At 40.0% G+C, this 26,701-nt stretch overlaps 1 protein-coding gene across 7 annotated transcripts in view; it reads left to right on the top strand.

The window, feature by feature from the left end:
• Positions 1-26,701, top strand: part of ATP11C (ATPase phospholipid transporting 11C) — a 188,321-nt gene that overhangs the window by 139,421 nt on the left and 22,199 nt on the right. For all 7 annotated transcript variants that reach the window (XM_061408529.1, XM_061408524.1, XM_061408523.1 and 4 more), the window contains 5 exons: positions 3,162-3,336; positions 7,861-7,963; positions 9,735-9,880; positions 13,944-14,003; positions 22,817-22,944. In XM_061408529.1, coding sequence (XP_061264513.1) covers positions 3,162-3,336; positions 7,861-7,963; positions 9,735-9,880; positions 13,944-14,003; positions 22,817-22,944 — 612 coding nt within the window. The remainder of the gene's footprint in view (positions 1-3,161; positions 3,337-7,860; positions 7,964-9,734; positions 9,881-13,943; positions 14,004-22,816; positions 22,945-26,701) is intronic.

Below are 26,701 nucleotides of genomic sequence, written 5' to 3'. Positions count from 1 at the left end.
CAACTAATTTTCTTCATGTTAAAAATAGGGAAACTAAGGCTCAGAGAGATGAAGTGACTTATTCGAGATAACACAGCTAATAAGATGTAGAACAGGTCTATCCAATTCCAGAGCCTATGCTCTTAACAACTCTGCTGTATCTCTGTCCTCATCTCTAGGGTTTTCACAGGCTTTAAAAATGAACAACCCACAATCATGAGGCGATGGCCAATTTTAAAACAGCTGTTGTTCTTCTGTTAACTTGGACATGAATGAGAGTAAACAGGTTTTTATTAATTGTCTGTGATAAATGTTTCCTTCCTTTAGCCAAATGGTACTTACAAAGGCAGTCCAGATTACATGTGTTTTACTTGTGCATTTATCTTAATCTGCTCAGGCCATCATAACAAAATACCACAGAGCAGGGGGCTTAAACAATAGAAACTTCTTGCATTTCTGAAGGCCAGAAGTCTGGGATCACGGTGCCAACATGGCTGAGTTCTGGTGAGGTTCCCCCTGCCTGGCTTGCAGAAAGTGGGCTGTATCCTTTCTTAGCTGAGAGAGAGGAAGCTCTGATGTCTCTTCCCCTTCTTATAAGGATATTGATCCCATAATGAGGGCCCCACCCTCATGACTTCATCTAGACCTCTCTATCTCACAAAGGCCTCATTTCCAAATACCCTCACCCTGAGGGTTAGGGTTCAACATGGGACTTGATGAGAGACACAGTTAAATCTACAGCACCATTCAGCAGCTCTTGGGCACTTGTGTAAAAGCCAGGGCTTATGGAAAATTGTACTTGCCATCTCAAAACATTTCCTCTTCCTCATTCATCTGCAGTTGGGTAAAGTCTTTCCCCAAGTTACACAATCATGAGACACAGAATCCCTTTCACCAACTTCTGCTCCTTCTGTCTCTTCCACTGTAAATCCGCCCCCAAGCCCTACCCATGTTCTTGTTCTCTCCACTGGGGCTTTATCAGATTCCTAGTAATTTGTGCCTCAAAGCACTTAAGCCCCTCTGCCCAATGACTGGTCCTTAGGTGTAAAGCACTGCCCATATCATAACCCTGCTCAGAAACCTTTAGTGGATCTCCATTACCCACAGAATTAGGTCATATCAAAGACCCCAGGTGACCTTTTCAACTTATTTTCCTAGTGTACCACACATACTGGAGAAATGGCAACCCACTCCAGTATTCTTGCCTTGGGAAATCCCATGGACAGAGGAGCCTGGTGGGCTACGGTCCATGGAGTCGCAGAGTCGGACACAACTAAAGCAACTTAACACACACACCACACATACATTCTCTCTTTCTTCACCTCTCTGTCCTTTCAAGTTCCATTTCAGATGTCATACCTCATAAAGAACCCATTGTTCTTTCCTGGTGTGTATTTATTCTCCCAATCACTGGATATTAACCTTTTTTTTTTTTTTTTTTTTTTTTTACAGTCATAACACATTATATGTGTCTTTTTATTTATTTATTTATTTTTTTTTTACTTTAGAATATTGTATTGGTTTTGCCATACATCAACATGCATCTGCCACGGGTGTACACGTGTTCCCCATCCTGAACCCCCTCCCACCTCCCTCCCCATACCATCCCTCTGGGTCATCCCAGTGCACCAGCCCCAAGCTTGGGGCTTATATTAACCTTTTTAAAAATTATTTTATTTTATATTGGAGTACAATTGATTAACAGTATTGTGTTAGTTTCAGGTGTATAGCAAAGTGATTCAGTTTTGTATGTATCTATTCTTTTCAGATGTTAACCATTTATCATGTTTAGTGGGGCATCTTCTCTCATGTGTGCCTCTTTCACCCCAAGGAGATTTTCTAGTCTCCAGAAAAAGCTTAGTTAATAATTCTTTCTGTTTTTCTGTATGGCTTAGTTAGAGTTGATGTTTACAGATATTGCTTGATTGATTATTGAGCCACTGTTTTCTGTACATTGTCAGCTCTGTGAGTAGGGGAGCAAAGGAATGCATGATTGATATCTCTTTAATTAGTGAATATAACATGCTCATAATAGTGTGAAACAAAATATGGAAGGAAGGAATGATGAGGCATATTAAGCTCTCACTACTTATAGTCTGTAAAACAGCAGCTCTTTAAACAGTAAACTTTGAGAAGCATAACATTAGACGAATGAATCTGTAATGATGAGACCCTGCTGTGTTTAACACTTCTGCAGCGATTCTCAAATGGCACCCAAGATTGCCTGAGCAGAAATTGATTAATTGCTGGTTTTTTCATAATAGCAAAAATATGAAATGTTAATTGGTAGCATTTTTTCAGTTGTAAGATTTCCCTCCATATGGTTTTCTTAAATAGTTGGCACCCATTATATTTGTCTTTCCTGGCAACTAATACTGCTCAGTCCTGGCTATGCATGCAAATAACCTATGGAGCCTTTTAAAACACACCTATATATTGGGTTGGCCAAAATGTCCATTCGGGTTTTTCCATGTTATGAATGAACCTATTCTGGAAAAACCCAGGTGAACTTTTTGGCCAACCCAGTCTAACCAAGCTCTGTCTAAGACACTCAGATTTAATTTGTCTGTGGATAAACCTTGAACATGGGCTTTTTTTAAAGCTGCCTAAGTGACTCTAATGGGAAAGCTATGGTCGAAAATCACTAATCTAGTATAATATGATACTTACTTAAAGAACATAAATCATTGTATGGAATTCTTTAATGAACACTTTGTCTTTTTGGTAGTCTGTCATATTTGAGAAGCCAGATTTATTGATAGGTTTTGTCAGTCAGGCAAAAATGTTAAGAATATCTTCTGTGATTTGTATACCCCAAAGCCATTTTGTCTTTTCCCTGCATCGTTCAGTTTTCAGATTGACTAATGATTTGTCTTCATATCAAAGTTTTACAGATTGAACTGTAATTTCCAAAATTCATCTTGAGTTTCTTATATGGGGACTGGCTACTAGATTTTCATTAGTTTTATATTTAGAACTTAGTGACAGCTATCTGGGCAACTTGAGCCTCAAAGATGTGATAGAAAGTCTCTATTGTGCCATTAATAGAAATGGTTGCTTCTTCAGAATTCACAGGTCCAGGAACCAGATTGATGATAAGTCTGCTTTTTGTGGTTTTTTCAAGTTCCTAAAAAGCAATGTATAGTAGATTCAAATATATTTGCATTATTTTTCTTTTTCAGAGCGTGGACAGAACATCAGGAATACGGATTAATCATTGATGGCTCCACTCTGTCTCTTATATTAAACTCTAGTCAAGACTCTGGTTCTAACAATTACAAAAGCATTTTCCTACAGATCTGCATGAAGTGCACAGCAGTGCTCTGCTGTCGGATGGCCCCGTTACAGAAAGCTCAGGTAACTGGATATTAGTTGATGTTCCATTCTGGGTACTTCTGTACACATACATACAAATGATCACTTTTAATTCTCTTCAAAGGGCCCTGAGTACCTTATTATATCTTCCCTGGCCTCTTCCTCTGTGTGGTCCAACTCAGGAGCCTTCCCACCAATTTGAATTAAACCTGTGCTTCACCTTGTTGTCCCCTCAAGCTGGCTGTCCAGTTGCTCACCTTCCAAACTTCTCTAATGAGTGCTTGGTGCCTGCTGCCTTCATCCCACTACTCCTGGCTCCACTGTTCCATTTTGCTCCATGCATACTTTCTTCCCATCTTAGTCTGTAGGATCTCTTGGAGGAGAGCAGCAAACTCCATGCCGAATCCATTGCACTGTCTTCCATTTTCTCATCCTTTCTCCATTGCAGTCGACACTGCAATTATGTCCCCATTTAAACTCTCCTAGCTTGGTTTCTGTGATAGTCCACGGTCCTCTTTTTTTTGCATCTTGGCAACATGGTGTTTTTTGTTTCATCCTCGGTCTTCTCCCTGATTATCAGGTTTTTCTGGGGCTGTGTCTTTCATTTGCTTTTCACTTACATCCTATCTTTGGATAAGCACATCCTTTTCTATGACTCTGACTAACTTGTCCTTTTTGTTAAGTCACATATTTCTAGCTGCCTGCTAGACAGCTCTATGTGGACTCCCTCTGTAACATTAAATTCTAGTATCCAAGACAGATATTTATAATTTTCTCCTTCAAGCCAGTTTGGGTTATCCTTTTTCTTTATTATTCCTGTCACCAGTGACATTATTCTTTTGCTCCCCAAGTCTCCAAACTGCCTTTGACCCTTTGCTTCTCACTCACTCCATATAATCACCATGTCCTGTTGTTCCTACCTTTTGTCATAGCTCTCATTTTGGTGCCATCTTCTTAAACCTTTTATCTTCATCCTAGTGCAAGCAAGCCCTTAGGACTTTATACACAGAGTGTTTCATTTAATCTTACTAATCCCCTTGCTTTCTCCCTTCCCCCTTCCGTATCTTTCCCCATACTCCCAAATTAATCTTGTTAAAACTGTCCGTCTCCCATCATATATTCTCGCTCAGAACCTTTCATTAGTTTCCTAGTCCCTTAGGATGAATGGCAGATGACTCAGTGTGGCAGCCACCCCTGTTGACCCTTTCCATGTGTCTGTACACACTTTGAGTCCACCATCACTCCCATATCCAGCGTGAATCCTCCACTCCTATTGGCTGTTCCCCTTTTGTGTCCCTTCCCATGTGCCATTCTCATGCCAACTTCCAGGACTTCCCTCATATCATTTCCTCATCTGGAATTGTCTCTGAATTCCTCTTGACCTAACAAAAATTGTATTCTTAACAAAACCCAGTGCAGAGGCCACCCACCATGTGCTGTCTTTTCCAGCTCCTCCAGCTTGCATTGATCTGCTTCACCTTGCCTCCTTGTACTCACTGCATCTCTGGAACCTTAGAGTGTTAGGTACACAACTTTTCACTTCTGTGTACACTGTATTCTTTTATATGTGTTGGTCTTGCTTCTTCCCATCCCTCAACTGCTTGCTCTAGACCCAGGGGCTGGCGCTGTGTCTTTGGCTTCTCCTTTACAGACTCCATCCCCTACCATGCACAGGCATGTGCATGCACCCAGCCCATCCTAATTGAGGGAATCCTCTCTCCCTACCTTCTCACTTTCAGTTTCTACTGCAATCATATGCTCTTCTTTTCTTCAAGCTTCACAGCCTCTGTTAGCCCCAGCTGGGGAAGCAGATCCTATCAGAACAATATCCATAGAAATCTGTCCCTCTAATCAAAGGCAATACCTCTTTCCCCTACATTTATTTTCCCCCTACATTCATTGTCTGCTGCTCAGATTGGTCACCTGGGTTTTGACTGCTCCACTGCCCAGGCCAGTACCTGAATTCCTAACACCATGCTGCTTCTCCCACCCAGAACATGGAGCACCGCCCTCCTCCATCATTCAGTCCTTAGTCTCTTTTATTTCTCTCACTATCATCACCTCTTCCAGAATATCACCTACCATCTACTATCACCTACTCATAGGTGTTTTTCAAATCACTTCTCCAGTCCCAGTCTTTGGAGTTCCACTTGATTTCTCCAGTTGCTTACTGAATATGTTTTCTTGGGTGTGTCATTATCACCTCAATTCAACCTTCTCTAGAGTCCAGTTGTCATTTTCGTTGTCTTTTTTTACAAGTGTTACTGAGCTCACTCTACTTCTAGATCTGTATGTTAACGTCTCCTCTGCTTTACCCTTCCGTGTGCTCTCAGTCATGAAATTCTGCCCATTTCCTAGTACATTGTCTTTTCCATCTCTTTCCATTACCTTCCATGTCCAGGACTTTAACAGCTCATTGAACTCCATGTCGACTAACTTCTCTCTTAGCCTGCAGTCTAGCCTTTTCTTCTCATTTCTCCTTTCTCCTGCACCCTGTTACCACTTTTATAATATGGCCCCATATTATATTATCTACCTGTCCATGTCCCCTTTATGAAACTCAATTGGTCTGGTCAAATCAGACCCATTTTCTGAGCATATATTGGACTTAACTCTCAGTATGCCTTAGATTATGCTCTTCCCTTTCCGTGGAATACTCCTCCAAACCCTTTTCCCCATCCATGCACATCTTACCAGTCCTTTATGGTTTAGATCAACCCATGCTTCCTTCTATAAAATCATTTCTCATCACTCTGGCCTGTAGTGTCCTCTCCCTTCTCTGACATCATAGGCCTTATGTGGACAACTTAGAAGTTGTCATATATTCTCTTGCATAAATATTGAGTATTATTACCTTTTATTGTTAATCTGGTTCTCTGATATTATTGTATCCATTCCCCATTATATGCTTCCTGAGGTGTGTGACCCAGCCACATATCCTTTTTGAGTATTTGCATTTCACTTTTGCACATTGTGTTGCATATAGTTATAGCAGATCAATAAATACTTTTTGGTAAATTGATTTCTTTTTTGTGAGGCTATCTAGAGATTGAAGACTTCTTAATCTCAGTGACCTGGAACTTGTGAAAAAAAATTTGATGTTTATCTATCTAGATCTTTCATGGGCTTATGGTCCATAGCAATATATCCTTTTATCTTTCTGCAACGACTGGCTTTCATCTTTTTAATCTGTATTTGCATGCCGAAGCTGTCACCCTTGATAATTTTATTGCCTTCCCTAGACCTTTTCTGACTGCATTTTTCTTCTTTTAGGTCATTACTGCATACAGTATAATAAGTGCAATTAGTTAAACCAGTAATGTAGCCTATTAAAAACAAATTTACTTTTGTCTTTGACTCACTGATTATTTCTGGCACTCATAAAGTTTTTATTTTTTTTAATTTAAATTTATTTATTTTAATTGGAGGCTAATTTCTTTGCAATATTGTATTGGTTTTGCCATACATGAGCCAAGTTGAAGTGAAGGATTGGGGAAAACCTGGCATTTCCTAGTAACATCATTTTTGTGTCAAATGGATTGGGCGTCAGGTTTTTTTGGTATGCAATTTAACTAAAACCTGACTGAATTTTGTTTAAAGAAAAGACTGCAGGGTGGTTTTGCCTCATATAAATTATTTTTAATCTATGTGGGAATGGATTTTATTTATGTTACCTGGTGAAAGCCTTTGAGAGTACAAAATTTTTGCAAGACATTATTCAACTACTGATTTACATAAGCTGTTTAAAAGCTGCTAGATTCCAAGGGGTTTTGAGGGTTGACACATAAAGCAGTCATTGGTAGGAGGACAGCCACTTACCCAATATTCTTCCCACAGTAACTCTGCCAGGAGAAGGTTTCCTTTATTCAGTACCTACCGTGAACACAGCATTGAGCTGCACTGTGCCATCAACATGTGGCACAGTGTCTTTAAAAGACACTCAGGGAATGATGATGCATTATACACATCTCAGGCATCTTTCTGCAAAGGTCATCCATCACCTTTAGGGTGCCCCCTTTTAAAATGCAGCTACCTGTATGAGGGATCAAATCATATTGAGCACTCAAAGATTTGGTAAAGTTTAGTTGGCAGCTAGATGGAAATAAGGGTTGGGGTGTACCCAGGGGTGGTTGGAGTGTCAGCAGGGAGGAGAGAGGCAGGGGTGACCAAAGCCATTATCCTCTCACTGCCCACTTTTGTCCTGGTTGCCCCATGCATATTACCCTAAATCAGCTCTCTGGTCTCCACTCTGTCCTTCACTACCTGATCTGAAAGGATATGTGAAGCAGTGACAAGAGGGGATGCATTCTGCTCTCTAATGTGGGTAGAAGGCATGGATTAGACAGTTCATCCATTAGCAAAACCAGAAACAAGTGGGCACTTGGTGTTACGTTTTGAAAAGCTGTGTTGTTCTTCCCTGAGAATTCGACACTATTATATGCACAGACCACCTTTCTGTTTGCATAGCTTCCATTTACAAGTGTGAAAGAGGCAAATACCCCCATAGAGTACAAGCTCACATTCTGCTTTGACCTTTTCTATACCTCTCTTGTATTTAACGTTTAGATTGTAAGAATGGTGAAGAATTTAAAAGGCAGCCCAATCACACTGTCGATAGGTGATGGTGCCAATGATGTTAGCATGATCTTGGAATCCCATGTGGGCATAGGTAAGAAACATCTAATGAGATGGCAGCTGTAAGGTATCAGTATTGCTTTTAGGTAGAGTGGTCTTATTCTAGAGATTGTTTTGGTTGTTCATCTTGAATTTGAATTCGGGAATGATCATTGTTAATTAAATGAAGGTTCTCATCTGACCATGGAATATGCCCATGCATAAGTCCTACCCCTGGTGGGAATGTAGCAATACCAGGCTGGAGGATATTATTTTATTAGCCAAGTAAACCAAATTTCTGAAACCTCCTGGCTGTGTGATTGATCATTTAGCTCTCATTTTTGCCAGCATGCAGGAAATTTTATTGATTTTTCACCACTGGCCAGATCGCCTGCTTATGTTGCTGCACTGTATCTTTTGTGGTCCTTAACTGCTTGGAACTCAGAAACGATAACTGGCTGGCTGATTTTCCTCATGCCAATATCTATGCGTGGTTGTGTGGGCTGTAGTGGTGAATTTACATGTTGGCATGCAACAGCAGCTTCTCTATGACTTCACCATTTTGCCCCCTGTTAAGTTTCTGGGAGGCAGCAATCCTAACACCCCAGAATTTTTTTGGAGGGGGAGAAATAATAGCATTATTAGTATTTTGGAGATTATTGTAAAGCAGTTTGGATTCCCAAATTCTTTCCATTTGGAAGTAACCCTATTTACTGTGGAACTCTAGTTCGACTCATGGGCTATTGACTAGAAATGGCCTGAAGCCACTTGAGCTCATGGGCTCAAGCTTGAGCATGGGCTGCTACTCAGCCTTGCAGGACATTTGATCTTGTCTAAGATGTCCATAGTGCATTTTATCCATGCCAAAAGGTCCTTGAAATTCTGTTGTTTAGTCGCTAAGTCGTGTCTGACTCTTTTGTGACACTATGGACCGTAGCCTGCCCCGCTACTTTGTCCATGAGATTCTCCAGGCAAGAATACTGGAGTGGGTTGCCATGCCCTCCTCCAGGCGAACTCCCCTTCCCTCCAGGGATTGAACCCGCATCTCCTGTATTGGCAGGTGGATTCTTTACCACAGAGCCGCCTGAGAAGCCCCCTTGAAATTTGGTGCTGTCCAGAACTATTTGGTGTGGACTAAGTATGCTCATGGGCATTTTGGACAAGAGCAAATTTCAAAGATCTTTGGTGTGAACCAGCTGCTTTGGAGAAGGAAATGGCAACCCATTCCAGTGTTCTTGCCTGGAGAATCCCAGGGACGGGGGAGCCTGGTGGGCTGCCGTCTATGGGGTCGCACAGAGTCGGACACGACTGAAACGACTTAGCAGCAGCGGCGGCAGCGGCAGCAGCTGCTTTATGGACATTTTGGACAGGACTAAGTGTTAACTAACCACTGCTCAGAGTATCATTTGGTATGAGGACTTAACCATCTCATTACGACTCTTCAATTTACTCTTAAACCATAAACCCCAGGTTTCTGAGTTGCTTTAGTATAGCACCTAGTCTGGTGCCATATATAATTAATCACTTACCAAGTACTTTCAAGATATTTTTCAGATTAAACTTTTTCCTCAGTATAATTTTTGCCTTATCATGATTAAAATAATGATTTCATTAATTGTTTTATGTTTTGTTATAAATAGGTAATTGCCAATTAAACAATTTTACTTTTTATTGATAAATCTCACCGATAAAAGCACTTTTTGCTTAAGAAAACAGTGCTAAACTATTCAATTGAACTGTACTTGTAAGCAAGAAAAACATGGAAGTAACAGATGAGGTGGTTACTTACTCTATAAAAATACCCTATAGAAATTGTCTTATTTTAGGTATTAAAGGCAAAGAAGGTCGCCAAGCATCCAGGAATAGCGATTATGCGGTCCCAAAATTTAAACATTTAAAGAAACTGCTGTTGGCTCATGGACATCTATATTATGTGAGAATTGCACACCTTGTCCAGTATTTCTTCTATAAGGTATGTGATAAAATATTTGTAATTTATGAGAGTTTAACACAGCATTGACTTAGCTTGGTTGTAGGGTTTTTTTGTTCTTTTTTCATATTTCTTTTAGTGTCTTAGCCCTGAAATTTGTGGTCAGTAAAACAGAGGCGGTCTATTTAATGAATCAGAAGCCAGAAATTCCTTTTAATGAAAGAGATTTGAGATGAAAAATTTTAAGTAAACTTTCTTAAAGTATAGTTTAAATACAGTACAGTGTACCCATTAAATGTTAATAGCTTGATTTTGACAAATGTTTACATCCATGTAACTACCACCAGAATCAAATATTGACCATCTCTATCACCCCAGAAAGTTCCCTTGTGCTTTTCCAATCTTCTCCACCCTTGCACCAAACAATGACTTATCCTATTGACATTACCATATGATATATAGTAATATAAATGATATATAAATTTAGATATAATTTATGCAACATATACGTTAGGTTTACCTGTTTTAACCGTGTACCAGAACTTGATCTCCTATCCTATATTCTGTTCTGTTTATTTTTTTCAAGTTTTTTCAGTTTTCATTTTGAGATAATTTCATGCTTTTTAAAAGTTGCAAAATTAGTGAAATCTCGTATACTGTCTGCTCAGTTTTGCCAACTGTTAGCACATTAGATAACACAGAGCATAGTTACCAAGATCAATAAATTGATATTAATTAGCACATTATTAACTAGTCTATATACTGTATTGGAATTTTGCTAATGGTCCCACAGATACTTGTTTTGTGGTCCATTTCAGGTTCATGCCTGCATTTAAGGATCCTGATCTCCTTAGTCTTCTTTAACCTGGGATAGTTCCTGTCTTTTTTGTCTTTATGATCTTAACATGTTTGAAGAATGCTGGCCATTGAGTTAGTTGAATGTCCCTCAATTTGGGTTTGTCTAATATTTGCCTGTTATTAGATTCAAGTTTGGGCACAATTACCACAGAAGCATTATTGCAACCTACTGAGGGCATCATATCAGGAGGATGTGTTGTCAGGATGTCCCATTCATGATAATGTCAACTTTGATACATTGATTCAGATGGTGTTTTGAGGGTCTCAGGACACCTCAGTTTTGCTTGTGTAATTTTGTTTGAAAAAAGCATTCTCCCATTAAACCAGATACTTTATTTTGTGTTGAAATTCATTACCATCATTCATTGTTACTCAGATTGTCACAGACCTGGCGCCCATGTCCTTTCACCATGTCCCCATCATTAACTTTTTATTTTATTGTGATGACGTGTAATAAGAGCTCTATCTCCTTAACAGATTATTAGGTGGAAGAATACAGTCCTGTTAAGTATAGCAGATCTCTAGAACTTACTAAAACGTTATACCCATTGGATATACCCATGCCTGACCATCACCTTTTTTTAAGTCTTGTCTGTTTTCTGGTACTACATGATGTTCTAGGCGCCTCTTGTATTTTTTCCTTCCTGAGTCCTGGATTCAGACTTTTCTCCAAGGATCTCTGGTCCTTTTTTTTTAACAAGTGGTATTTAGAAATGTAGATCTGGTGCTCATTGTGCTCATTGTCATTGGTATCCATATAAACTCAATACTTGAACTCAGTTTGTATGGATACCTTTGATTAAAGCCAACACCACAAGTTTCATTCTATCTAACCTTTCCCTTTTCCATATTAGTAACTCCTTTCTTCACAGAGTCGGACACGACTGAGCAACTGAACTGAACTGAACTCCTTTCTTCAGCAGTGAGAAACCTGGTTCTCATTTGCATTATTTATTTATTTGCTAAATCCTCAAGTTTATACTTAAAGTAGTTCCAGAATTGCTAACTCAAATATTCCTGTGAGAAACAAGCCTGACTAACTTGAGAAATACGTGTGTGTGCACTTCTGTCTTTAGCTCTTTAGCCTTAGAGTATGTAGTCAAAGTACTGTTTCCAAAGTTACTTTTTTTTTCCTCCTTTTCCACCATTTTGGTGTGGTTATGTTATTTATATAGAGTCTACGGGGCCTTGGACTCAGTAACTTGACAGCCTCACGTGGGGATGGATGGTTATTCTCTCTTACCTCCCCCTTGAAGGGGAGCCCATGAAGCTTTGGCCATACATATCTGCCTGGCATTCTGACCCTGTTCCAGAAGCTTGTTTGCCTCTGTAAGAGTTTGGTCTGCAATTCAAGCAACTGCCACCAGATGGAAGGAACACTCTGTTAAGAAAAACAAAACAAGTATTAAGATGGCTAATGTTTACCAGTGATCAGTAAGTTACATATCCCTGTTCTCAATTTAGCGGGTTATTTATGCAGAAACCCTCTGTCTTCATTAGAATCTCTGTGCCCATTGTCACCTTAGTTACTGACTTAGCATAATTCCTTTATTATGCTGCCTTTCGCCCCAAGATGATCTCTAATATGTTTGCCCACTCTGGCTGAGCTAAGATGCCTTCCTTCCTCTTATCTTGCCTTTGCATCTTCCAGTTGTTATTGCCCTGCAGTGACGGGTCTTCCTCCTTTCTGTTTCTCCACTCAGTTACATAATTCATCCAGGTTAATGTTTAGAAAATGCCACTTTTCAACTTGTCCTCCAGAAACTTCACTCTCCTTTGTCTAAGAATTAGTCTGGCTTTTAAGGCACCCCACCCTGTGCTACGTGATATGTTTAAAATACATATGGTCTTGCCTTGGTTCCTGCTATCACCATATCGTATTCATCTTTAACACCTAGTTCACAGTCTAACTTCTTTTTTCATTCAATCAACAAATATGCTTGAATGTGTTACCATGTGCCAAGCGTTATTTCAGGCCCTTCAGAATTCATAATGGAATAAGACAGGCAAAGTCCTTATTTTCATGGAACTGTTACTCTAATGGGAGAGTCAGACCTCCCCTTCCCACAAAGCACCCCCATAATCCACACCTAGCACTGTCTCTTCTTCAGAGCACTTCTTTTATATACATAAAGTACTGTAGACTGACAGTATTTTGCATTCTGCCAGAATTGATCCATGCAAATGAGTGTTGCCCTTCCAGAGGATGACCTTGGGAGCTCTGACACTCTGGTGCTGTAGGACTTATTCAAAACACGTGTAGCAGTTTTCTTTAGAAATGTCCTCCACACCCTGCAATGTATTTACCTAAATATCCTCAGCTGCGGCAGAGGAGCCACTGGATTTTTAAAAACAGCCTCAAGTCTCCCAGAATGGGAAATTAGCTAAGTGAGAACGTGTGACAGAAGGAAGGAGATGGTTTTTTGACGTGGCTCAAAAATGGACTATTGAAGGGGCTGCCCAAAGAGAAATCCAGAGACACGTGAGCAAGTGACAGCAGTGCTCAAATACAGTCAAAGCCTATACTGAAGGACAGCACACTTTTTGAAAACATTAGTGCCGGTAGTTTTGCCTGAAGACGTTAATTTAATTTTAGTATTTATCCTCTCACCTGGTGGCTTTTACTGCCTTATGCATTCTCAGCTTGTATTTTTTAAATCTGTTTTTCATATTCTCCCAGTTAAGTGATAACTTGCTTAGAAATGAGAGGTTTTGTTTTTTTGTATCACACAGTGTCATCTTCACTTGTAGTAGATGATCGATAATAATAATTGGTTGTTTAATGAGGCAGTAACAAAGGCAATAAACCATTAGTTGATACTTGTTTGTGTCAATATATACTGTAATAATTTCCTGACTATTTATTGGCATTAACAGACTTTAAAATATACACTTAGAGCTTTATGTCAGTCTACTTTGTGATGATTTTACAAACCCACTTGGCATTTAAGGTGCAGTACCATTAGGTGTTCATATTATATGAGCTCATTTCTTTTCTAGAACACCAAGAGGATCTCATAAAGTAAGTGAGGTTATCTTCTGCCTGGGAAGAGCAGACGTTGATACCAATATGAATGTAATCTATTGTTTTGAATTGTTTCCTTACAACTCAGGAGTAGAAGTTTATTGCACTGTGACATTAGAAGCATTTAGGACTGCCTATACTACTGAGTACAGTTTCCTGTTTTAGTTTCAAAAAGTTGATGGAGTGAAACATATTAAACCTTTTCTTCATTTTTTTTTCCAGAACCTTTGTTTCATTTTGCCACAGTTTTTGTACCAGTTCTTCTGTGGATTCTCACAGCAGGTTGGTTTCCCTAGGTATTTGTTGTAATGTAGTTTATACTTGCTGTTAATAAATTACTTTTTGTGTACTGGATTGTAGAGACTTAAAGAGGTATATCCAAAATAAAAGGATTTTTTTTTCCTCTTGGTTCAACAGTTGATCTTCTTGGCCAGGTTTTTGACCAATAGCAAAATTTTATGTCTTTGCTTCAGTAATGGTCTTATTGTTATTTTCTTTTTGAAAGTTATTTGGTACATCCTATTAGAATTGAGATCCTTTTAAAAAAACTTTTTGTCAGTGTATATAATGTTTTCCAATAACTTTAAAATGTTATACTATATTTATATTTCATCAAATAAAATTTTTTATCTTTACATTTTCTCAAGTTGATTTTCTAGGAAAAAAAAAAATGATGTTTAAGCTAGCCAAGAAGCAGTAATTTCTGGATAAAGCCTTGGATTAGTTAAAGAATTCTATACTTGTAGCCCTCTGTAGTTTTCTGAACATTTTTTGCATACAGAATGTGCTATATGTTGACTTGATATGTAAGTGGTTGGATGAGCAGGCACGTTTGTAGGTTTCTTTTAACAGCTGAAATACATTTTGCATTGCTTCTAGTGGAAGTATAGCTAACTAAGGGAGCTATAATGCTCAATGACTCAGAAATTTTGTAGTTTACCTATGATCAATTCAGTGATTTTTACCAAGCTGAGCTTCTGGTAACATCATCACAGGTATTAGAAACTAAGTTTCTATATTTCAAGGCCTGCCACATTCCTCATGATAGGAAGTGATTTTTTTCCTAATTTCTTGGCAGTATTTTTAGAGAATGTATTCTTTCCAATGGGAAGTGACTGCTGTCTTTCTCTTAAACTTGCCTCTTTGCTATATGGTATGCTGTCTCTTATATCAGTTCCATGTCATCAGCCCCACAATGCCTGCTAAGCTGATCACTTTATGAATTAGTTATCTACTGGCTGTAGGACGTGCCATAAGCCTTCTTGTATTAGAAAGTAACAGCATTGGTAACAGTTTTTAAAATTCTGATAGTTACACTTTCCTTGAACATTCAGATTGGTATTGCTCAAAATATTTTTAATTCCTCACTTTCATGGATGATGAATGCAAGTTTTAAAGACACTTTGAAATTTTGAAGCAAACTGATACAAGGAAGCTTGCTTTTAAAACCATGTTAACCAAACAAAAATTGTATGAAGAAAGAAACCCTAGGTTTTTGAAACCCTGGGCTGTCAGGGGTCTGCTTAGGTTCTCATAGCAGTTGATGTTTGCCTTCCTCAGTTGCTCAACTGGTATGTGAATTCATTTAACAAATACTTCTTGAGTGCCTACTGTGTGTGCTGTTAAGTATTGGGAATGTAACAGTGATCAAAGCTCTTACCCCATGGGGCTTGCAGTACAGTGAGTGATAGGCAGAGAGACAGACAGCAATCAAACATATTACGCTGGGTACTGATACATCCTCTGAAGGAAAAAAAAAAAACAATAAGTGAATAAGGGATTTATTGACTGTGGAAGAGAGCTGCTTTTTTAGACAACCTGATCTGGGAAGTTTTCTCTAATGAGGTGACATTTGGGCAGAGATTTGGAGGAAATGAGGGAAGAACCTAGGCAGACATCTTAGAAAAAGTGTAGCAGATAAAAAGAAGGTCTCTTGGTGGCTCAGACGGTAAAGGATCCACCTGCAATGCAGGAGACTCGGGTTCAACCCCTGGGTTAGGAAGATCCCCTGGAGAAGGGAATGGCAACCCATTCCAGTATTCTTGTCTGGAAAATCCCATGGACAGAGGAGCCTGGTGGGCTACAGTCCACGGGGTCGCAAAGAGTCAGACATGACCGAGTGACTAACATATCTGAGGTAGTGATGTTTGTAGCTTTCATTTTCACTGTGGCCTTACGCTGCTGCTGAATGCATAGACCGTTATTTGCAAATACCTGGCTCAGACGGTAAAGTGTACCTGCAATGCGGGAGACCTGGGTTCAATCCCTGGGTCGGGAGTATCTTCCTGGAGAAGGAAATGGCAACCCACACCAGTACTCTTGCGTGGAAAATTCCATGGATGGAGGAGGAGCCTGGTAGGCTACAGCCCATGGGGTTGCAAAGAGTCAGACACGACTAAGCAACTTCACTTCTGGAATACATACAGGTTAGTCAGCCTTTTTCAGTTTAGGTCTACTTCAGGTGTTCTCTGCAACCCAGGAACTTAGATATGAGCTATGGAGAAGGTAGAAATAGCACCAGGATGCAGATTATTTAAACAAAAATCAACTCTTTGTTTAGTAAAGCTGGAATAGACTGGCCTTTTTTCTTCATGAAAAGATACCATTCATTACAGGTTTCACAACAACCGTATTGTCAACTAAACCTGTTGTTTGTTTTGAGGACTTTTCTGTCTCCTCTGATTATGCATCTAAAAATTATAATTATCTCTCATATACACTCAAAGTACCATAGTGGAACAAAAATAGATGGATGATTCTTTTGTTTGAATAAAATTCAAGACTAAATTGCACAACAGTCAATCTGTGTTTTTTGTTTGTTTGTTTGTTTTCTTTCAATTTCTCATAAGCCAAAAAATGGAATGGATGGTTTTCAATGAGAATGTAGTGCAGTGTGCCAACAGACTAGTCGTCTCCCTTGAGAATTAACAGAAATCTAACACCTTTGGGGGGTATTTTTTAGTTCAGTAATATATTTTGCTGAACTTAAATCTTTGTGTGTGCAAAGTATCTCCATCTTCTATGTTCAGTTCAGTTTAGTCGCTCAGTCGTGTCTGACTCTTTGCAACCCCATGGACTGCAGCACGCCAGGCCACCCTGTCCATCACCAACTCCTGGAGTTTACCCAAACTCGTGTCGATTGAGTTGGTAATGCACTGAGTTGGTAATGCCATCCAACCATCTCATCCTCTGTCGTCCCCTTCTCTGCCTGCCCTCAATCTGTCCCAGCATCAGGGTCTTTTCAAATGAGTCAGTTTGTCACATCAGGTAGCCAAAGTATTAGAGTTGCAGCTTAAACATCAGTCCTTCCAATGAACACCCAGGACTGATCTCCTTTAGGATGGACTGGTTGGATCTCCTTGCAATCCAAGGGACTCTCAAGAGTCTTCTCCAACACCACAGTTCAAAAGCATCAATTCTTCGGCGCTCAGCTTTCTTTACAGTCCAGCTCTCACATCCATACATGACTACTGGGAAAACCATAGCCTTGACTAGATGGACCTTTGTTGCCAAAGTAATGTCTCTGCTTTTCAGTATGCTGTCTAGGTTGGTCATAACGTTCCTTCCAAGGAGTAAGCGTCTTTTAATTTCATGGCTGCAGTCACCAACTGCAGTGATTTTGGAAGCCCAAAAATTAAAGTCTGCCACTGTTTCCCCATCTATTTCCCATGAAGTGATGGGACCAGATGCCATGATCTTAGTTTTCTGAATGTTGAGTTTTAAGCCAACTTTTTCACTCTCCTCTTTGACTTTCAAGAGGGTCTTTAGTTCTTCTTCACTTTCTGCCATAAGGGTGGTGTCATCTGCATATCTGAGGTTATTGATATTTCTCCCGGCCATCTTGATTCCAGCTTGTGCTTCCTCCAGCCCAGCATTTCTCATGATGTACTCTGCATATAAGTTAAAAAAGCAGGGTGACCATATACAGCCTTGACATACTCCTTTTCCTATTTGGAACCAGTCTGTTGTGACACGTCCAGTACTAACTGTTGCTTCCTGACCTGCATACAGATTTCTCAAGAGGCAAGTCACGTGGTCTGCTATTCCTGTCTCTTTCAGAATTTTCCACAGTTCATTGTGATCCACATAGTCAAAGGCTTTGGCATAGTCAATAAAGCAGAAATAGATGTTTTTCTGGAACTTTCTTGCTTTTTCGATGATCCAGCGGATGTTGGCAGTTTCATCTCTGGTTCCTCTGCCTTTTCTAAAACCAGCTTGAATGTCTGGAATTTCATGGTTCACATATTGCTGAAGCCTGGCTTGGAGAATTTTGAGCGTTATTTTGCTAGCGTGTGAGATGAGTGCAATTGTGCTGTAGTTTGAGCATTCTTTGACATTGTATTTCTTTGGAATTGGAATGAAAACTGACCTTTTCCAGACCCATGGCTACTGTTGAGTTTCCCAAATTTGTAGGCATATTGAATACAGTACTTTCACAGCATCATCTTTTAGGATTTGAAAAAGCTCAACTGGAATTCCATCACCTCCACTAGCTTTGTTTGTAGTGATGCTTCCTAAGGCCCACTTGACTTCACATTCCAGGATGTCTGGCTCTAGGTGAGTGATCACACCATCGTGATTATCTGGGTCTTGAAGCTCTTCTTTGTACAGTTCTTCTGTGTATTCTTGCTGCCTCTTCTTGATATCTTCTGCTTCTGTTAGGTCCATATCATTTATGTCCTTTATTGAGCCCATCTTTGCATGAAATGTTCCCTTGTATCTCTAATTTTCTTGAAGAGATCTCTAGTCTTTCCCATTCTGTTGTTTTCCTCTATTTCTTTGCATTGATCACTGAGGAAGGCTTTCGTATCTTTCCTTGCTAGTCTTTGGAACTCTCCTTTCAAATGGGTATATCCTTCCTTTTCTCCTTTGCTTTTGGCTTCTCTTCTTTTCACAGCTGTTTGTAAGGCCTCTTCAGACAGCCATTTTGCTTTTCTGCATTTCTTTTTCTTGAAAATGGTCTTCCTCCCTATCTCCTGTGCAATGTCATGAACCTCCATCTATAGTTCATTAGGTATTCTGTCTATCAGATCTCATCCCTGAAATCTATTTCTCACTTCCACTGTATAATCATAAGGGATTTGATTTAGGTCATACCTGAATGGTCTAGTGGTTTTCCCAACTTTCTTCAGTTTAAGTCTGAATTTGGCAATAAGGAGTTTATGATCTGAGCCACAGTCAGCTCCTGCCTTGTTTTCGCTGACTGTATAGAGCTTCTCCATCTTTGGCTGCAAAGAATATAATCAGTCTGATTTTGGTGTTGGCCATCTGGTGATGTCCATGTATAGAGTCTTCTCTTGTGTTGTTGGAAGAGGGTGTTTGCTATGACCAGTGCCTTCTCTTGGCAAAACTTTATTAGTCTTTGCCCTGCTTCATTCTGTACTCCAAGGCCAAATTTACCTGTTACTCCAGGTGTTTCCTTACTCCCTACTTTTGCATTCCAGTCCCCTATAATGAAAAGGACATCTTTTGGGGGTGTTAGTTCTAACAGGTCTTGTAAGTCTTCATAGAACCATTCAACTTCAGCTTCTTCAGCATTACTGGTTGGGGCATAGACTTGGATTACCATGATATTGAATGGTTTGCCTTGGAAACGAACAGAGATCACTCTGTCATTTTTGAGATTGCATCCAAGTACTGCATTTTGGACTCTTGTTGACTATAATGGCTACTCCATTTCTTCTAAGGGATTCCTGCCCACAGTAGTAGATATAATGGTCATCTGAGTTAAATTCACCCATTCCAGTCCGTTTTCGTTTTCTGATTCCTAAAATGTCAACGTTCACTCTTGCCACCTCCTGTTTGACCACTTCCAATCTGCCTTGATTCGTGGACCTAACATTCCGGGTCCCTATGCAATATTGTTCTTTACAGCATCAGACCTTGCTTCTATCACCAGTCACATCCACAACTGGGTACTGGTTTTGCTTTGGCTCCAGCCAGACATCCTGGAATGTGAAGTCAAGTGGGCCTTAGGAAGCATGGAATCGGTCCGTCCATTCTTTCTGGAGTTACTTCTCCACTGATCTCCAGTAGCATATTGGGCACCTACCGACCTGGGGAGTTCCTCTTTTGGTGTCCTATCTTTTTGCCTTTTCATACTGTTCATGGGGTTCTCAAGGCAAGAATAGTGAAGTGGTTCACCATTCCCTTCTCCAGTGGACCACATTTTGTCTCCATCTTATATGTAGAACATGTTCTTAAGCTCATTGAAAAGGTTGCATACATTATCTCTTGCTTTGTGTCTGCTGCAGGCGAGAAGTGTGGTCCCCTCCTCTAGGCTCTCCCAGCTTGCTATACAGTCACCACGCTGCCTCCCCCTCTACACTTGATCTTAGCTGAAAGGCCAAGAAGTGATTGCCTCCCCCTCTAGAATTCGAACTCCTTGCAGACAGGGCATGAATCTTCTCTGTTCTCAGTATTTCACACTTGGTAAACGCTCCGTAAATATTTTTTCCCCAGCAAATGTTTTTGAAGTCAACTAATGAATGAACTGATGCTCTATTCAAGTCATTACCAATCTTTTTGAATCAACATCCACTATGATAGATATTGTATCTTTAGTAGACGTTGATTGAGAAATGTATAATTCTGTTAATTTGTGTCACATTTAAATTTAAATGCATTTTATTAATCAGAAAAATTTTGTATGTGTAAAAGATACATGTGAATATGGGATATTGTCTATTCAGGTCATAGGTAATAGTTATATTACAACATGTAGCACTGTGTAGAAATTACTGAACTCAGTAAATATTTTCATCAAAACAAGGTTCATTATAAACACCTTAATATTTTTTCAATAAAGGAATATGTATAATGTCAGATCAGTCCTATACATATACGTTATAGCTTCCAATGTCTAGTCATTCATTCATCCAGTTTTTGTTGAATGCTTCCTGCAAGCCAAGTTCTGTTCTAGGAATTCAAGATTGTCAAAGCCAGGCGAACACTTGCAGTTCATCAAAGTAGGTTTATTAGTCAATGCAACAGAAAGAATGTACACCATGAGGAACAATGGAGCCTCTTAGAAAGAGAGTGTTAGAAAAGTCTTGTACGATTTGGGCTTGAGTTAGGTGATTTGGGGAAGGGTTTAAGAAATAGTAGGGCCTTGCTGGCTGCTGTTAGCAAATGGGATTAATTTTATGACTGGCCATGTTAGTAAATCTTGTCCAAGAAGCTAACATGTCATTGGTCAAGAAGTAGTAGTCACCCGGATTAGCCAGAACATAGATGTTGGTCATTATTGTGATCTGGACAATGTTTTGTGTCTGTGTTCAGAAGTGATTATGGAGTGGTCAAGTGTTTTTGTCTCCATCCATCACAATCATAGTGGCCTTGTTTGATGTTGCTGTTTTGTGAAATCATTTGTGTTCTACAGAGCACCAGTGCCTAGCTGTGAGTGCCAGGCCAACTCTTGGGTGTCAGGGGCTGCTTTGTTTTTTCATAAGCTACAGCTATCAATAAAACAAGTAAAAATCCCTGCCCACACAGAGCTTAAATTCTAGTGTGAAGAGAGATACAGTAAACATAATTTATCATGTAAATTAAAAGGTGATTAGTACTATAAGAGGGGAAAAACAGGGTGGAATAAATGTGTTCAAGAGAGAGGACGTGGCAAGTTAAATCAAGATTGGTCTGACTAAGAAGGTGACAGGTAAAGAGAAGCCAGATCAAGGGGGACTTTACAGCCCCACCATTGTAGAAACTTCTTTACTTTTAGAGATAAAGGAATCCACTGGAGAGTTTGAACAAAACAGTGATTTGATTTCACTTATTTTCTAGTATAGCTGCTCAGGTAGTTTTGTTGAGAATAGGCTACGGGTCAAAGGGAGAAGAAGCAGGGAGAACAACTAAAGGCTTGCATGATGGTCAGAGTGGAGGGGCTAAGAAGTAATGTGGTTCTGAATGTATTTAAAAGTGAAGCCAGTAAACACTTCTTCATAGATTGGATAGGAATTGTGAAAAAGAGAAGAGTCAAGGATAAATACAAGATTTCAGTTCTGGTTGATCAAAAAGATTTAGTTGCCCTTTCCAGAGATGAGGAAGACTTCAAGAGAAGCAGATTTCAGGTGAGACAAGTCAGGAATTCAGTCCTGGACATAAGTTTGAAAGATACTAGACACTTAGGAGGTATTGAGTGGGCTGTTGGTCATATGGAACAGGTCTGGGCTACATACAGGAATTTTCAGTGAATGGGTTGTACTAAAACCACAGGACTGTATGAGATCAGCTAGAGAGCGAGTATAAAGTTCCACACATGGAGTGCTGGAACACGCCAACACAGAGGGCTCAGGAAGAAGAGGAGCCTGAGAAGGAATGGCTAATGAGGTAGAAAGAGAATTACTCAATTCAAAAAAATGTCTTGAGCAAGTAAGCACTACCAGGCACCAAGGTATATACTAGGGTTGCAAACATTGTGGGGCCACTTACTGAAGTAGGGAACATGGGTGGAAGTGGATTTAAAGGGAATGAGTTTGCTTTTAGACATTGTGAATTGCAGGTTGTCCTATGGGACAACCAGCAGGAAGTTTGGTCTGGAGCCTACGGAATTCAGGGCAAGAAAGAGTCGTGACCATGTGAATATATTTAGCTTTGATTTTTGTGAATATATTTATTTAATCCTTAGTAAATGGCCACATTCGATATCATAAATACAGTCCGGAGAGGGTCATAGTGGTATTTAAAAGCATGTAAAATATTAATCCAAAAAACTGTGACACAGGCTGTCCACTGCTTATATTTAGTTTTCCTAAGGAGTTCCTCTCTTATACTTAATTGGTCTTCATTCACTGAAAATTTTTTGAAAAGTTCTTGTTTAGTATCTGTTAGAAATAGAGTTTATAGCATGTAAACATTCTGAATAAGAGCCTATTTTTAAAGGGAGAGTATATTAATATGATGTATTACAATATGTTAGTTTCTTTTCTGTACTCATCAGAGTGACCTTATTTACAAAACCTTTTTGTGCTGTCACACGAAGTATGAAAGGAAACTGTCTTGTTTTAGCTTGTGATTTTTCTAGACAGTTTAATATCCTCTGGCAGATGATTGTTCCAGTACATTTATTTCTCTTTTGTGGTTTGTCATTATAGCCACTGTATGATGCTGCTTACCTTACAATGTACAATATCTGCTTCACATCCTTGCCCATCCTGGCCTACAGTCTACTGGAACAGCACATCAATATTGACACATTGACCTCAGATCCCCGATTGTACATGTAAGTTGAACATATGTAAGGTAAAATCCCCTCAGACATTCAAAGTTGTGGGTTTCATTTTATCTGCAGGTCAGAAAGACACAGAACTTCCCTCCTGGTTTGATTACATGGTTCTGTTCTGAATTTTTAGCTACTTAAACTAAACCATCCAGCTGGAAAATGACTTGTCCTGGGTATATGTCTTATACTTGGATGGGTGAAATTATTTAGTTTAGAATCAGTAGTTCCTGAAACTTTGCCTACATTGTCATAGAGTTCTAGAGTCTTAGATGAAGACAGACTAGTTTTAACTACCTGCCATCTCCTCACCTGCCACCTGATGTGAAGAGCTGACTCATTGGAAAAGACCCTGATGCTGGGAAAGATTGAGGGCAGGAGGAGAAGGGGAGGACAGAGGAGGAGATGTTTGGATGGCATCACCGACTCAATGGACATAAGTTTGGGCAAACTCTGGGAGATAGTGAAGGACAGGGAAGCATGCTGCAGTCCATGCAGTCACAGAGTTAGACACGACTTAGCAACTGAACAACCCCCTCACCCAAAAAAGGGCCACCCAAAGATATAATAGATTGAACTGACGATGTTATGTTAGGCTTTCTTTTGTAAACTGCCCCTGAAACATAGCCTCCCTGCCTTGTTAGCCCCCATTCTAAAATGGCATTGTTGAAGAAAATAATTAAGTCATCAAGCCTTTATATTCATGTTGTGTTAGTTGGAAATAGTTGTTTTTCTCTTGGATGGGTATTTGGCACTAGCCCCAGATGCTTAACCTTTGATTAAATTGGATTTTTGTAAGTGAAGCCTACAGCTAAGGATAAAGATGTTAATTTACTGCAGATTATAAGCATTATTGAATAGTGGGTAGCAACTGCAGTAGAGTGAGTTGAGTAAGGTTAATTTGTGCAAAGTGAAGGTGTATGACTCATAAAAGTCACAATTAGGAATTGTTAGACTTAACCACAGAGAAGGCAATGGCACCCCACTCCAGTATTCTTGCCTGGAGAATCCCAGGGATGGAGGAGCCTGGTGGGCTGCCATCCATGGGGTCGCACAGAGTCGGACACGACTGAAGTGACTTAGCAGCAGCAGCAGACTTAACCAGAGTTATAAAATTTGTTCTCATTTTAAAGATATTTATTATGAAAAATTTAAAACATGCACAGAAGTAGCAACAATATTATTTATATAGTGAACTTCCCTGTCCTCACCACTCCGCTTGAATATCAATTCATGGCCAATCCTACTTCATTAATAACCTTGTCTTCTCTATCAAGGACTTATTTTAAAGCAAATATCAATCGTTATATAAAATAGTTATTTCAGTACACTACCATACCTAAAAATTTAACAAGTCCATTATATCGTCAAATATCCAGTCAATGCTCAGGATTTTTCCAGTTGACTCATGTCTTATAGCATGCTTATTTGAAACTGTATATAAGGCCCATATACTGCAGTTGGTTAATAGGCTTCTGAGACTCTCTTAATCTGTAGGTTATTTTGACAATTTATTTGTTAACAAAACCTAATCATTTACCTTGTAGAGTTTCCCCCAATCTGGTATTTGCTGATTGCTTCCTCATGGCATTAATGTGTTCTGCTCTAGTATTTCTTGCAAAGGGTATAGTTTGATCAACAGAAGAATCATAGCACCCTTGGTAGAAATCTTCCAGAGCATGAGCTCTCATACCCTCTTGTTTAAATAAATGAAGACTCAAGGCCCAGAAATGACTTGCCTAAGGATAGAGGTTATAATGAGAGGCCAGGGCAAGATCTGATTTCCCTCCTCCTGATGACCAGACCTGGGCTCTTTTCCACAGGCTGGTGGTTTTCAAATCTTGAGCAGCAGTGTTCTATCTTCAGACAACAACTAAAGTGAAGACCAGTAGTGCAGTGACTCTGGTGGAAGAGGGATTTGGGTGGCAGGGAGCAGAATGCCTCTTGTTCAATGCCACCAAGAGCTGTAGCCTTGCCTATGCCCTAATCTCAGCTCTGCCCTTGCCGAAGTCACTTGACTGAGATGGGCCTTAGTTTCCTCTTCAGTAACAACAGATCTAGTCACAGTGTTTAGGGGAGGATTAAATGAGTGACTACATGGAAAAACTTACAGGGGTGCCCGCATGAATGCTCAGTCTCTCAGTCATGTCCAACTCTTTGTGATCCCATGGACTCTAATCCACCAGGCACCTGTGTCCATGGGATTTCCCAGGCAAGAATACTGGAGTGGATTGCCATGCCCTACTCCAGGGGATCTTCCTGGCCCAGGGATCAAACCCAAGTCTACTGCATTGCAGGCAGATGTATTACCACTGAGCCACTGGGGAAGCCCACAGCAGTGCACATAGTAAATTTCGATGTGCTTAGTCACTCAGTCCTGTCCTACTTTTTGCAACCCCATGGACTGTAGCCCACCAGGCTCCTATATCCATGAGTATTCTTCAGGCAAGAATACTGGAGTGGGTTGCCATGCCAAAATTTTCAGTAAATGGGAGCTATATAATCTTACTGTGCTATTAATAACACCCTTCTCCACATAACTTCAGGGCTATGCTGAGCACTTTTGCACATTAAGAATGTTGAAAACTTGAAGCAACCTATTGAGTACAAATTCTTGTAAGGGTTTCTATGAAGTTTTAGTAACGACACATGGGTGTAGCTCATGATTTTTTAATTATTCTTTTATTTATTTATTTATGGCTGTGGTAGATGTTCGTTGATGCATGCGGGACTTTCAGTAGTTGTGGCAAGCAGGGGCTACTCTCTAGTTATTGTATGCATGGGCTTCTCACTGAGGTGGCTTCTCTTAGGGAGCGCAGGCTCAATAGTTGTGGCTCATGGGCTTAGTTGCTCCTGGATCTTCCTGGATCAGGGATCGAACCCATGTCTACTGCATTGGCCAGTGGATTCTTTACCACTGAGCCACCAGGGAAGCCTCCTCATGAATTTTTAAGTAATTTTGCATAGAGGGTATAGTTGCCACATCTGATGGAGAAATGAAAGCCAGGGCATACCTATCACATAGCCCAAAAAGCGGCTTCCTGCCTGCCTGCCCTGACGAGACGCTGCTCTCAGCCTGTCACTGTGTTGGAGATTGCTCCATTGCTCTGAGTGTTCCTTTGTAAACAGGAAGCTCCAGTCTTCATATGTGGCTTTCTCCACATTTATACCATTTAATGTGACGTGTAGCCTTATGTAACATATTATAGATGTCACCTTCATGGACTTAGTGATGCAGGCGTTTACCAAAAGTTTTGATGTGAAATGTGACATAACTGGATCTTTTCATATTTTTTGAGAGAAATTTGAAAAGTAAACTGTAGTACTTGTTTCGAGGGTAGAGGCATAGTCTTCTACCACTTTAAAAGGCAAAAGAAAGGTCTCGGTACACCTGCTGCCTCCGATTATATGGAAATGTTCAGGCCTGTGCTGCTGGTCAGCACCCCTCATCTTCATTCCCTCCTGTTCTCTTCACGTTAGCTACCACATTCTAAGTTACAGCAGGTCCGTCATTCACCTGAGTTCAGCTGGGAAACCTCAGCTATAACCCAACACACCATGATGCTACTTCCTTTCTTCCCACAATGCGTGATGTAAATCCAGTGACTGGCTGGAAAGAGAGGAACCACTTCTTGCCTCAACCTCACTCAGTGACTCTCAAAACCCTCATTGGCTGGCATTTGCTGGGTGCTCCTTTCAAGGCTCTTTGAGAGAATTGCCTTCCCAGTGGCTCCCAGTTGCCTTGCGAACGTGACTTACT

The sequence above is a fragment of the Bos javanicus genome, chromosome X, assembly GCF_032452875.1.
Source record: "Bos javanicus breed banteng chromosome X, ARS-OSU_banteng_1.0, whole genome shotgun sequence".
Taxonomy (NCBI): Eukaryota; Metazoa; Chordata; class Mammalia; order Artiodactyla; family Bovidae; genus Bos; species Bos javanicus.
The sequence above is the reverse complement of the archived record's forward strand: the minus strand, read 5'-3'. Positions and strand labels throughout refer to the sequence as shown.